Raw genomic sequence first — 14,991 nt, forward strand, 5'->3', positions numbered from 1 at the left:
CTCTGAAAGTCTCAGTATTTCCTTGGGGGTTTTACAGTGATGTTCTGAGGGATGTTCATCTGCGCCTTGGTGGGATCTCACCAGAAAGATGGGGCTTAGTATTATTCTTAGATTTGGTTTCTCAGCTCTGCTCAAAATCAGACTCTTCAGGCATAACTAGTCTGCAGGGGAATTAGCACACCAAGCATTACCTATAGGTAACAGTTCTTTACTAATTAACTAGCATATTCATCAATTGTGAGAAATATCTGAGAATTAAAAACTTAGGGCTGGCCACATGTAAAATACACATACCTCTTGACTAGAAAACAAAACTATAAAAAGGATTATAACTTTCTAGTGTCTCAGATGAAATAATGAAGATCAGATAATACCTTACTGCATATTTTCACCAGGCTCTTGAAGAAACTACCATCTCACAGAAACAAACACAGTGTTGGGAGGAAAAAAAAATAATACACTAACCCTACTGCTAAGCTCCCTGGTTTTGTAACATAAGCTACCTGCTCTTCTACTTGCTTCTTATTTTAATGCAAGGTGTTTTACCAGGAAATATGTTTTACTGAGATTAAGGTAACACCTCCAGTTTTACCATCAACTACATTCCACTCTCTTTAACCATTCAGTGATTCTGTGCCCTGACTTCCCCATCTGTCAATGGCCGTAATAAAGTGGGTCCTACTTAGCCTATAGGATTGTTAAGATGATAAAAAGTTAATTAGGTAAACTCTTTACAAGTCAAAAGTGAAATGTTTATCTTAAATGGTTTCTGTAGTTGTTGCTGCTAACAGTACTTTACATTATTGGGGGAACAAAAACAACAAAAGTCTGGGTCTCCTTTAGCTTTTGGTCTGACAGGATATTCTTCCCTGGCCTCTGCCTGTTATAACTTCTTCCTATTCTTTGGTTTCCATTTACCCTATTTTATTTTGCCTATGTAGAGATGTAATCTTCCTTTTCCAGAACTGAGAATCCAGATTCGCAACATTAGTTCTAGATTCTTCTTAAATTGACCTTGAATTCTAGCTGTTAATTTGTAACATATCTATAGGCGATGGCCTATTTATAGTTCACATTTTAAGAAGCCTCTTAAAGGTGAACACTGCCTTGTAAAAAGTGGAAAGGACTTCCCTGATGGTCCAGTGGTTAAGACTTTACGCTTTCACTGCAGGGGGTGCAGATTCAACCCCTGGTCCAGGGAGTTCCACCAAAAAATAAAGAAAGAAATTAATAAAAATGGAAAAAGTAATTTTGTGCCAATTTGCCTCATCTGAGGCCCGGTGGAGATGTATGGGGCACCAGTTTCTTCTGAACTGGCAAATAATTCTTCCCATATTCTGTCTCTAACCCCAGAGAATTTTTACCTGCTTGCTGAGGAATGTATTTCCCACAGCAAACCTCACCTGGTTTATACAGAGGAGCTTCCCTCAAGCTGAAAGAGAAGGTAAGGAAATCAATCAATGGAAGTGGGTTTGGCAAAAAAGAAAACAAAGAACAATAGAAGTTGCCACTGCCCAAGTTGATCTTGGCATTTAAGAACAGTTCTCATTCCAAGAAAACATCATCTTGCCTACCAAATGCCATTTTCTGACACCTCATCTGGCTCCTCCAAGGAGCAGGGAGGTATTTCCCAGAATACAAGAAATACAGTTGACTTGGTCCATTCACATATGAACAGTACTGTTATTATTTAACTGTTGGTAAATGCAGACCTCTCCTATGAGAGGAAGTAAGTTTAATTCAATGTACATGTATTAATCATGTCATTTAGTTCCAATTAACTTAGCATCACTACCTTAAATCAACAAGCAAATAATTTCTATTTTTTCTTGCAAGGATCTGGGTAGGGTGGGGGTGGAGGATTGAAGGAAGTGTATGTAAGTAACTTGGCTCCATGACAAGGAACATGTTCATCAGGAGGATTAAAAGTTCCTGGAGCAGGACACACAGGGAGGCAAGCTCAGGTGAGAATGGACAGAGCCATGTTTTCATGGCAAACACGACAGACGCTGCCGGAACAATCTGGGCCATCTCCTGCCTGGGACAATGGCCCTTCTCCTTTCTCCAGAATCATTTTTCCTCAAAGCTCAATATATTTTCAGCAGTAGCAGTCACATATTTCTTGCTGTATTATCTTTAATTGATAAAGTTTTAAGTCTTTGTTGATGAATGATTTTATTGATCCACTTGACTCATGTTGAATTACTGGTTTTGTTACTGGATCACTTTAAAAACAGTTCACCCACAATAATGACAGGATGCAATCCTGCAAATATCTGTTAAGGGTCATTATAGACTTGTTCATCATAGATATGTTAGAAGGGTCATTATCCTTACATCCATGAGGCCAGGCACTGTGGCCAGAGTTTTACCAGCACACAACTGCATGTAGTTATTACTTTGGCAAGCGCTGACTTTAGAATTCGCATTTAGAACCTTCAGTGTCAAGAAGCTGTGAAACAAAGCTCTGACCCACAGGGACAGAGAGTTCTGCATTCATGTCCTGCCGCCACATATGCTATTTGGAGGTGGTACCAACAGTGGCAGTTAGACAGGATTCTGTTTCTAAAGAAGACTCACAGGACCCCAGATGACAGTGTTATAAATAACACACAGTGTTATAAATAATAACAGCTTATTTCGGGAAAAGGATATAATCTAGCAACCATATCCTTAAGGTGAGCATATGGATCCCATGTACACATTTGGAAGCGAAGTGAAAGTGTTAGTCACTTGGTCATGTCTGACTCTTCGGGACACCATGGACCGCCGCTGGCCAGGTTCCGCTGTCCGTGGAATTCTCCAGGCAGGAATACCAGAATGGGGGCCATTCCCTTCTCCAGGGGATCTTCCAAACCCAGGGATGGAACCCGGGTCTCCTGCACTGCCGGCACATTCTTTACCATTGAGCCCCCATGCAGCCCGTGTATCCATTCACAGCACCGCAAAGTGGAGGACCCAAAATGGAGTCTCAGCTGAGGGTGTTTTACATTTTTCTGGTCACTTAGGTGTATTCTTGCTACTACTCACTCTCCACAGAAGAGACCTCCCAGGATCTCACTCAGGCCAGGGACAAATCATCAATCTCGCTGTTATCAGCAATGCTGATGAGCTGAGAAAACTTGCCCCCAAACCCACTAGCCCCATGGTTATAAATAAAGGAATACCTTTAACCAATATATTCCATACCTTGACCATGGATCAACGCCATGTAGGAGCTTGAACAAAACAGTTCAGTTTAATTCCAGGCCTGCCAAACAAATGGACAGAGCTTCAGTTTGACCACATTTAGACTACACCACTGTAAGCTGAACTGTCTCCAGCCATGCCTTGGCATCATTTTACGGCTCATATGGGAAATGTTGGTGACGAACCTTGTTCTTATCTGTCTTGTAGAAATGTATACCACTAGTGAAAAAAGAAAAGACAAAGATGGATTTTGGGAACTGAAGTCTGTTTTGACAAGTATATATGATAATAAACCAGCCCACTCAAACAACCTAACCATCTGGTGTATGGCTCTGTCTCCAGCCCCTGGACACAAAGTGTGGAATAGCTCATCTGAAAAGATCACATTTTCCTTGGGTGAGTTATCTATTTAATGAGGTCAACAAGGGGGTGGCCAAGACTGCCATAAGTTCAGAACATTTCTAACTAAAACAAATAGAGTACTGATTGTTTCCATGATATTTTAATCTCTGAAAACTCTCTCTACACTATTCAAAATTATTCAATTTCAAAATATCAAACATTTTTTGACTAAAGGGACTCTCCTGAAAAGAATTTCTTCAAATAAAAAGTAGCTAATTCCTGTTTCCAAGAATTTCTGGTGAATACAGTGAACTTTTTGTTCAGATTCAATTAATAATAACTCAATTAACTAGCATTTTTGTTAATCTACCATATGATGAAATTTAATACTAATATATTGACAATCAAGAGAGTTATTAAAATCCTAAAATTACTTCTGAGTCTATAAAAGCATTCATTTATATATAGCATATTTAATTCTAATACTTAGGAATGGCTAAGCCATGTTGTATATGTGTGTTTGCTTAGTCGTGTCCAACTCTTTGCGACCCCATGGACTGTAGCCTACCAGGACAGCCTTCCCTGTCCACGGAATTTTACAGGGAAGAATACTGGAGCAGGTTGCCATTTCCTTCTCCAGAGGATCTTCCCGACCCAGGGATCGAATCCACGCCCCTTGTGTCTCCTGCATTGGTAGGCAGATTCTTTACCACCCTGCCACCAAGAAAGCCTGGAAAAGCCGTGTATACCATATCACGATTTTAGTATACCTAGATTTGAAGCACAGAATCTCACACAGAGGATTTTTATGACTTCAAAGTTGATATGTGGGATCATTCTACTTATTACAACATTTGATTAACCAGAGTCCATTACTCTGAACCAGATCAAATAATAAAGATTTACTACAAAAAAGATGTGAACAAATGTCTCAACAAATATAGTGACAACAGATTGCCCATAAAAAACTGAGGTGTGAAGTGACAACTGTCAGCTATTCTTATGTAACAACAAAGTAATACCTATAAAACTTAATATTGCAAGTCATTATTACAACTCTGCAGAATCACTGACATCAATTACCACCTTCCTATTTTCAGAGATATTATAGTCTATAACTTATAAAAACCAGAATAGTTTATGAGGGAGAAATTTCCTCTGTTTCAAGGCTACAGTCTGCATATTGGGTCCTTCCCAACCCTGACACCAATGCCAGTGGCTGGTTCCTGTGAGCCTTGGGTGGGGCATGTGGCTCTGTAAGTCCACCCCCACCCTGCAGAAACAGGTGCCATTCAGACACCAGGACAGTAGCATCGCCGCTGCATCCCTGCCCATTCACCTCATTCTGTGAACTTTGAATTAATTATTCAGGAATGGTCATGAAATATCCATATCAGCTTGACCTAATTCCCTCAGAAGTAAGTGCTCCTCCTTTCCAGAACACTGTACAAGGTTAGGGCTACAGTCTTGGAAGAGGGTAAAGGTAACTGGTGCTCACATAGATTTCCCAGTAGCTTTGGCAGAATCCAGAGTCATCACAGACAGATTTTGTTGTTCTTATTCAGCCGCTCAGTTGTGTCTGACTCTTGGCAACCCCATTGACTCTAGCCCACCAGGCTCCTCAGTCCATGGGATTTCCCAGGCAAGAATACTGGAGTGGGTTGCCATTTCCTTCTCCATGGGATCTTCCTGATCCAGGGATTGAACCCACATCTTCTGCATTGGCAGGCAGATTCTTTACCACTGAGCCACCAGGGAAGCATCACATTTGAAAAATATTTTATGATGTTAAGACTGTTTCTTGGTTTTTTGTTATTGTTTAAAGACTATTTTTTAGAGCAGTTTTAACGTCACAGCAAAATTAAGAGGCAGGTACAGAGATTCCTCATATACCCCTTCCCCACACGTGCATCTTCTCCCTAATCATCCACATCACCCACCAGAATGATGCCTTTGTCACCACTGATGAAGCTACACCAACACAAAACGCGTGCCCCACGGCCTTAGTTTACTCTGGGGCTTCCTCCTGGTGTTGTGCATCCTGTGGCTTCGGACAAGTGATGTGCGCATCCTTACAGTGCCATAGAGCCCTCGGTCTTCACTGTCCTGATACGGGCTTCTTTCACTTAATAATATGCATGTAGGATTCCTCCATGTCTTTTCGTGGCTTGACAGTTTTTTAGCACTGAACAGTATTCCTTTCAATGAGTATATCACAGTTTATATATCCATGCATCTACTGAAGGACAGCTTGTTTGCTTCTGAGTTTGGGCAATTAAAAATAAAGCCTTTATATTATTTTCCCATATAGGCCATTCACTTTACTATACACCTGAAACTAACACAACATTATAAATCAACTATACTCCAATAAAATTTTTTAAAAAGTAAAGCTTCAATAAACATTCATGTGCAGGTTTGTGTGGGTCATGTGTTTGCAACTCCTTTGAGTAAATACCAAGGAGCACAATTGCTAGATTGTATTTTAAGAGTATGTTTAGATTTATAAGAAATCAACAAATTGCCTTTGAAACTGACTATATCATTTTGCAAACCCACCAACCACTGATGAAGGAGAGTTCCTACTACTCCACATCCCTGCCGGCATTTTGTATTGTCAGTATTCTAGATTTCAGTCATTCTAACAGGTGTAACAATATTTCATTGTTGTTTCAATTTGCATTTTCTGATGATATATGATGTGGAGCATGTTTTCATATGCTTATTTGCCAAATGTATATTTTCTGTGGTGAGATGTCTATCTCTGGCCTATTTTTAAATCAGGTTATCTGTTTTCTTATTGTTGAGATTTAAGAATTTCTTTGAATATTTTGATAACGGCACTTTATCAGATGTGTCTTTTGCAAATATTTTCTTCCAAGCTTGCCTTCTCGTTCTCTTGAACTGTATTTGACTTTAATATCAGAAAATAGTGAATATTGTAAGGCAATAAGGAAGAACACTGATTCTGGTAGTCAAAGCACACCATAATTGCAATTTTACAGGATAGCCCGGCTCTAGTATAATTTTAAGCTCTAAGCGGATGGTTAATTTTAAATTGTCAAATGAGTTTTCACCCTTTACAATAAAATATTAAAGACAATAAATCTTAAACAGTTCAGTTTCCCAAAATTATAGCTTGTATTCTGCTCATATTCTGACATCTGTCTTCATGAATGATTTAGAAGATTCAGTTGAGGCTCCACAAAACACTGTCATTGCAATATCATATTTTCCCATTTGCTATAAGTTCTTAAACATTTACTTGCAAACATGCTTTCTGTCTGCAGTAGTTCTGCTGGATGCTTCACAAACTCTGGAGCAAACTTCTGATGCTTTGTGCAAGGGTCATTGCCTTGTGGAAGAGTCAGACTACTACTGTAGGCAGATATTGAGATGAAAACACAGGAGATAAATCTGTCTCTCAGTACTAAAATAGAGAAATTCTGAGACTATTAGAGAACAGAAAGGAGATTTAGAGAGACGGCGGGAGGAGTTTTTGCTCTTTTGTTCCCAGAAAAGAGTAATAATGTTAGCAGGCTAAAAGGAAACAGCCCTCTGAAGTGCTTCCTTCCCCACCTACCCCTATCTTCCAGGACATTCACCTGCTCAGCGGTTCTTACTCTAGAAAACTCAGGAAGGGGAAGGGATCAAGGTGCAGGTGGCTTGTCGGGTAGCTATTTGAGTACCAGGGCCTAAAGAATTGTCATGATTCAACAATAGTTTAAAAAAAAAAAAAGAAGAAGACTCTTTCTAAAAATATTCCAACATGTCAACCTAGTCTATGAGAGTGTCTGATATTGTAGTGCTGCAGAATCAACATTTTGGCAAATGTAAGGAGTTACTTTGTTTTGGGGCAGTAGAGAGACTATCTTATATTGTTTCAATTCAAAAGTTAAGTGCAGATACCTCCCCAGGGTGGATAATATTCTGGCTATCATCAGCCTCAACAGAGATTTGTTGATTAAATTGATTTCCAACTGTAACAGCCGAGATCCAGACCTTTGGGATACAAGAGGATTGATGAGTGGTTCACTGTGTGTAAGAGAGTGTCCATACGTGTTTGAGGATGTGGAAAGAAGATTCAAAAGGGATAGCTCAATAGCGGGATGAGAGGACTAGTGAATATGAAGGTGACATATGCCAGCCAAATCCTTCTGGTTTCATTATTCTGTGCATTATTCTTCCATACCCGTGCTCCATCTCATTAAGGTTGCTATTTCTGTAAGGTGTTACCAAAAACACCCAAACGAACTTTCTGGCCAGCCCAACAGTTTGGAAAATGAGGCGTATGACACAACCGCAGTCAGATACATATTTAAAATTGATCTTCTTTCATTCAGGGGTAAGAGGGACTATTCATCCACCTGCATGTGCCAGGAACCAGGAATACAGTGAGAAACAAAACAATTACTTCTCTTGAGAGACATAGCAATGAAGTAATGAGGCCTTTACTGTGACTGATCCCAGGAATGTTGAAAATATCAAGAAAGGACTTTACTATACATACAGATCACCTGATGATCTTCTTAAAAAGCAGATTCTGATTCAGTAAGTTGAGGGGTTGGGAGGGGCCTGCATTTCTAATAAGATCCTAGAAGTTACTGTGGACCACATTTTGAGAAGCAAGGACATCCCCAAACCCTGAGGTTCAGTCCTGTCCTGAGTGAACCAGCTAATGGCTGAGTCACAGTCTAAGGAAGCTCTAGAATTGACCCCGCTGCCCTTGTGGGACAGACACATGGACACTGCTGCCCATGAGGGTGGTCCTAAGCGCCCTGCCAGGCCTGTGCAGAGTGGCCACACTCAGAAATGGATGACGTGTTCAGCAGCCCAGGCCTTTACAACATTATGGTAAATGTAATGGTCTGAAAACTGGCTGACATGTTCCTGTTAAATTCTGCATTTGATTTTGGGAAATAAATTGTCTTTGTTAGGTTTTAGCCCCTCCTTTTTATACCCACTTAGTTTTGTTTTTACCAGGACAGAATTTCTTCTTCACAGGCCAGTCTGAAACTAGAAACTCTTGATAGCCTTAGCAAAGCTGTGTGTCATTTTTGTCATAGAGCAAAGAGTTCATCTCAAAATGCAAATCTTGCAGTAATAACATGATAATGTACTGTGAAGCTAAGGACGCTGCAGCTTACAAAGATATTTAGTGATGAAACCTGGCAAAATAATATCTTAAAATAGAAATAGTCAACAAATAAAAATTAAATGCTTCTTTCCCAATTTGGAAATCTAGGATTGAGCATAACCTATCAACAGCTTTTGTTCCAGTTGGAAAACATTTTCTGTTTTTAACCCGCCAGATAGTAACTATGTTGTTTTGTGGACCGTGTGGTCTCTATCCCAATTATTCAGCTCTGCTATTGTAGTACAAAGGCAGCCATAGACAACACATAAACAAATGGGCACGGCTGTATTTCAGTAAAACTTTATTTGCAAATATAGACAGTGAGTGGAATTTCACCTTAGCCATAATTTGCCAGTCTCTATTCTAATCAATCTACAGACAAAAACACCTGTGCATTATTCTTCCATACCCGTGCTCCATCTCATTAAGGTTGCTATTTCTGTAAGGTGTTACCAAAAACACCCAAACAAACTTTCTGGCCAGCCCAACAGTTTGGAAAATGAGGCGTATGACACAACCGCAGTCAGATACATATTTAAAATTGATCTTCTTTCATTCAGGGGTAAGAGGGACTATTCATCCACCTGCATGTGCCAGGAACCAGGAATACAGTGAGAAACAAAACAATTACTTCTCTTGAGAGACATGGCAATGAAGTAATGAGGCCTTTGCTAGGGTAAACATTAAGTTCTATGAGCACATCACAAAGAACCCTAGGATTCTTCAAGTTTGAGAGGTACGTAGTAGAAAGTTTGGAATGGGAAAGCCTTAGGAAACAGCAAGCACAAAGATCAAAAAGTCATGGAGAACATATTATGTTCGGTAAATTGAGCTGGATTGAGGGTATGATTTTAAAGAGATGGAAAAGATAAAGATTCCCTGGTGGTTCAGTCAGTAAAGAATTTGCCTGCAATGCAGGAGACCCAAGTTCAATCCCGGGGTCGGGAAAATCCCCTGGAGAAGGGAATGACTACCTACTTCAGTATTCTCGCCTGGAGAGATCTATGAACAGAGGAGCCTGCCGGGCTACAGTGAATGCAGTTGCAAAGAGTCAGATATGACTGAGCGGCTAACACTTTCAAAAGACAATGGGTCTTACTCAGCCGTTAAAAAGAATTCATTTGAATCAGTTCTAATGAGATGGATGAAACTGGAGCCCATTATACAGAGTGAAGTAAGCCAGAAAGATAAAGACCAATACAGTATACTAACACATATATATGGAATTTAGAAAGATGGTAATGATAACCCTATATGCAAAACAGAAAAAGAGACACAGATGTACAGAACAGACTTTTGGACTCTGTGGGAGAAGGCGAGGCTGGGATGTTTCGAGAGAACAGCATCGAAACATGTATATTATCAAGGGTGAAACAGATCACCAGCCCAGGTTGGATGCATGAGACAAGTGCTTGGGGCTGGTGCACTGGGAAGACCCACTGTCTTTTTTTTTTTTTTTATTAGTTGGAGGCTAATTACTTCACAACATTTCAGTGGGTTTTGTCATACATTGATATGAATCAGCCATAGAGTTACACGCATTCCCCATCCCGATCCCCCTTCCCACCTCCCTCTCCACCCGATTCCTCTGGGTCTTCCCAGTGCACCAGGCCCGAGCACTTGTCTCATGCATCCCACCTGGGCTGGTGATCTGTTTCACCATAGATAATATACCTGCTGTTCCTTCGAAACATCCCACCCTCACCTTCTCCCACAGAGTTCAAAAGTCTGTTCTGTACATCTGTGTCTCTTTTTCTGTTTTGCATATAGGGTTATCATTACCATCTTTCTAAATTCCATATATATGTGTTAGTATACTGTATTGGGTCTTTATCTTTCTGGCTTACTTCACTCTGTATAATGGGCTCCAGTTTCATCCATCTCATTAGAACTGATTCAAATGAATTCTTTTTAATGGCTGAGTAATATTCCATGGTGTATATGTACCACAGCTTCCTTATCCATTCATCTGCTGATGGACAGACCCAAAGGGATCAGGTGGAGAGGGAGGTGGGAGGGGGGATTGGGATGGGAAATACATATAAATCCATGGCTGATTCGTGTCAATGTATGGCAAAAACCACTACAATATTGTAAAGTAATTAGCCTCCAACTAATAAAAATAAATGGAAAAAAAATAATAATAACACTAAAAAAAATAAAAACATTAAAAAACAAAAAAGATAATGGGCAACATCAGGAAATGAAGATGGAAATTTAACGTGGAGTTAACTGGGAATCAGGTTTGCGTGTCACACTGAGGGGCTGAGACTTGCTCCTGATAGCACGGGAGGAGGAGCACGGTCCCTCTGCTGACACATCCTCATGCTCTTCCTACAACCACCCCTCAGGATGCTCAACAGCAAGTGGTCCTTTATGAGAGCAAGTCACAGCCAGCTGTGAGCACAACCTATCGTCAACAGCAATAACAAGTTACCAATAAAAGTAAAGCACAGATGCTTTTAGATTACAAAAACAAATTCCTTCCAATGTGATATGTGCTATCAAGTGACATAAATTATATATACTCTTTCCTTAAAGTATAGAAACAATGATATCATTTCTAATTAAATGTCCAAATAATTGATTCAGATCATCAGATATGTAATACTATAATCAATGCCATTATATATAGAACAATCACAAAAGCCCCTAGCCTTAAATAAAAATAACTTTATTTAAATAAAATTAAATATAATTAAATAATTATATTTAATAGTTAAATATTAATTATATTAATCCACATATTCCTAAAGTCAATAGGTCCTTCTGACATTTGTAAATTGTTTTAAACTGCTGGTAGAATTATTTTCCAGTTCAACAATGAACTTTAAGGAACTGACATGAATGTATAATGATAAGTGAAGCAACATATATCAGCCTCTCTTTCATCCCTGAAACTCCCCCCCAACCCACACACACAAGAGAGAGAGAGAAAAAAAAAAAAGGTGTAGCCAAATAAAAATCTTATGAAAAAAATAGAAATTTTGGTAAGAGCACAATAATACCATCAATCTTATGCCCACTGATGTCATGTCCTTTTGGAGAGCTGTATCATTGTTTCTACTCTTAGTGATAAAAAATACTTTTGTGGGTCTGTGGATTTGTAAACTGTATGGTTACTTGCCAAATGCCTCAAAACACTGCTGCTACAATTGTCTTACCAGGTCTTGGTTAAACGTGGACGGTTCCCTGACCTCTCAGTGCTGGCTGGCGCCCCTTCGTGCATTCTCCTGGCATCCTGCTCTTCTGTTATCGTAGCACTCAGCACGCTGCCTGGCTGCCTACCTATATGCTAGGCTGTATGCTCTTTAAAGACAGTCCTACGTCCTTACCTTTCACCAGTTTAGTCCACTGCCTTGCCCGTAGCAAGCAATAACGATGACTTTTATGACTTTTAATCAATAATAATTTGTTAGATGAATAAATGAAGGTTTGGAGGGAACTAAGTTAATATTTTATCTTCCTATCACAGTATTTTGTTCATCAGCAATGTCTGTTTCATCCTTCCAGGCTCAGTGAACCCTCCAACAGATTCTCCACTCAACGCTACAGAATCTACCCTTGGCACGCAACCTTCTCCAGCCAACAGCATATCTCCTACAAGTAAGAATGTTTTCATACTGTTTTACTTCCCATGAACTATTAATCCTTTAAGTAGATTGATAAAGAAAAAAAATTTCAGAAAATTTGTATGATTCATGCCCCATTCTTATCTATGGAGATTTTAAATAAATATATTAAGTACTATTTTCATGGATTAAAAGAATTAGCACAACTTCCAAAGTCTTTCACTTTAAGACCTGGCAAAACCAGGGTCAATAAATATTCAATGAGAAATTTAAATTCTGTATTTATTATTAAAGAAGTTAATAAATTGACAGTGCTCCTCTCCAACTGTGCTCCCAGTGGGGTGTTTAAGAAATTGTTGTAAATAGGGATCCTTTGGGCCACAGGTAGGTAGATAGTTTTAAATTTAAATTTGTTCTGGTTCAAATTAGTTTTGACAAAGTTGACTGGGGTGAGGACTTGAATTCAGCCTTCCAGTGGCATTATTAATAATGGAGTTCAGGCTGGGTCAGTGTTACTATGGCAAAAGGACAGCAGTGACTTTCAGAAGTTGGCATTGATGCAAACAAATCATAAATTTCCATGTCTGTGGCCTTTATGTTTAATAAAGAACCAAGGTGACACTCTCTAGCACAGAAAAGTATGTTCTACACAGAGTAGAAGTATGCTTTTTATTTCTCCTTTAATTAAAACTATCAATTTTAGCTCAAAACAAGAACTGAAAATGGAATAAAACAAAGCAGTCACTAGAAATGAACAATTCGTTTAGCCTGTAGCCTTTGACAGATAGCCTGCGGTCACGTCACAGGCTGACGGCTCTCAGAGAATGAAGCATGTGGCAGGGTGAGAAATGCCTGCAAATCACCCAGTAGAAGTTTTGAATCCATCTATTTTTCCCTAGTTCTTAAGACTTTGTAATTTTCTCTTATATGCTTCTTTTTCTTCCACTTCTAACTCGTCATTCAGCAATAAACGATAGTAAATTATGATACTTTTCATTCAACAAACAGCATATTCAACAGTAATACCTTAAATCTCTCTAGTACTCTATGTATTAGTTATCTGTCACTGTATAACAAATTACCCAAACAAAAATAAGCTAGGTGTAACATATATATCGTCTCACGCAGTTGTGCACAGACAGGAGCAGCTTAGCTGAGTGTGTGGCTCAGGTTCTTTCCTGAGGGTGGAGTCAGGCTGCCAGGCTCCCGTCATCTGAAGGCTTGACTGAGGCTGAGGGCTCTGCTTCCAAACTGGAACACGTTGGCTGGAGGTCTCAGCTACTCACCACATGGACCTCTCTACAGGGCTGCCTCTCTCTATGGCAGCTGTAATCCCCCAGACCAAGTAACTCAAGAAATAGTCACCAAGATAAAACCCCCCACCTCCTTATGACCCAGTCTACAAAATTGTACACCATTATTATTGCTATATTCTATCTGTTAAAAGCAAGTCACTACATCCAGCTTATACTCAAGAGGAAGAGAATTGAGCTACACCTCTTGAAGGAAAAAGTGTCAAAGAATTTGTGTACAAAGTAAAGCAACCACATTTTATCACTTAGAAAATGTTTGCACCTAAAATTCAATGTGGTTTGATCTTTTTTAAAATGAGAGGATCCCGTAGACAGAGGAGCCTGGCAGGTTACAGTCCATGGGGTCGCAAAGAGTCAGACATGCCTGAAGTGACGGCAATGCACACATTCATGAGAGGCAGACGGAGTAAGCATTCCCATCCCAGTCCCATTTTCCAGATGGGGAAACTGAGGTACTGAAAGCTTAAGTGACCACAGGACTAACAAGCAGCAAAGTTAGTATTCACACCAAAGTCTTCTGAATATAAATCTAGTTCTCAATGCATTAGGTGCCATGCTTTTTCCAATTGGTCTAAAAATTTCATGAGGACAGGGATCATATTTGTTTTGCTTCCTCACACATGCCTAGCACAGTATTGGCATGCAAAAATATTAGTTGAATAAGTGAATGAAAAAGAATAAATGAGAATAATGTTCCTTCACTATGTAGATATCATGTAATATACTCTGTGCTGTCAAAAAACATGATAGTTTGTTTCCACCTTCAGAAAGATTGTTGTGAGGTTGGAGAGAGATGACATGCACATATGAAAATAGTAAGTCCGAATAGTAAGGTGAAAAGTGCCGTGTTTTATAGAATTACAATTATAGAATTACAATACTGGGGAGAGGCCGTGTCTTCACTGTCGTGCTCGGGCACTCAGTTCTGTCCAACTCTTTGAGACCCTTTGGACTGTAGCCAGCCAGGCCCCTCTGTCCATGGAATTTTTCAGGCAAGAATACTGGAGTGGGTTGCCTTTATCTTTGAGTATGGAAGGGTGTCTATGAGTTCATGAATTCAGGAAATGTTACAAAGAGAGATGAAATAAGCTGACCTTAAGTACATATTATATTTATTTGACAAGTTAAGAGCATGGGAAAATACTTTAAGCAAAAAACTGGGGTCACCAAGAGTCAGATAGGACTTTGCAACTGAACAACAAACGAAAAGAACAAAGTGAGCAGTTGTGTGCTGGTGACGATATTCATGGGGATTAGAGAAAATATTGGTAGGTAAGTTTTGGTTAAAGGAGTGGGATTGTGTAGCATCCTTGAGAAGCAAGGATGAAGATTGGAAAATGCAGAATAAAGAGAGCCTTAAGACCAATCTAAGAATTCTAGTTATTATACTTAAGAAATGGGAGGGACCTCATGAAACATTTTTAGAAAGGAATTGACA

At 39.5% G+C, this 14,991-nt stretch overlaps 1 protein-coding gene across 2 annotated transcripts in view; it reads left to right on the top strand.

The window, feature by feature from the left end:
- CD96 (CD96 molecule) overlaps window positions 1–14,991 on the top strand; it is a 90,536-nt gene that overhangs the window by 39,862 nt on the left and 35,683 nt on the right. For both annotated transcript variants that reach the window (XM_043449004.1, XM_043449003.1), the window contains exons 6-8: window positions 1,354–1,444; window positions 3,397–3,585; window positions 12,182–12,274. In XM_043449004.1, the coding sequence (XP_043304939.1) occupies window positions 1,354–1,444; window positions 3,397–3,585; window positions 12,182–12,274 (373 nt within the window). The remainder of the gene's footprint in view (window positions 1–1,353; window positions 1,445–3,396; window positions 3,586–12,181; window positions 12,275–14,991) is intronic.

The sequence above is a fragment of the Cervus canadensis genome, chromosome 27 (assembly GCF_019320065.1).
Source record: "Cervus canadensis isolate Bull #8, Minnesota chromosome 27, ASM1932006v1, whole genome shotgun sequence".
In the NCBI taxonomy this organism is placed as follows: Eukaryota; Metazoa; Chordata; class Mammalia; order Artiodactyla; family Cervidae; genus Cervus; species Cervus canadensis.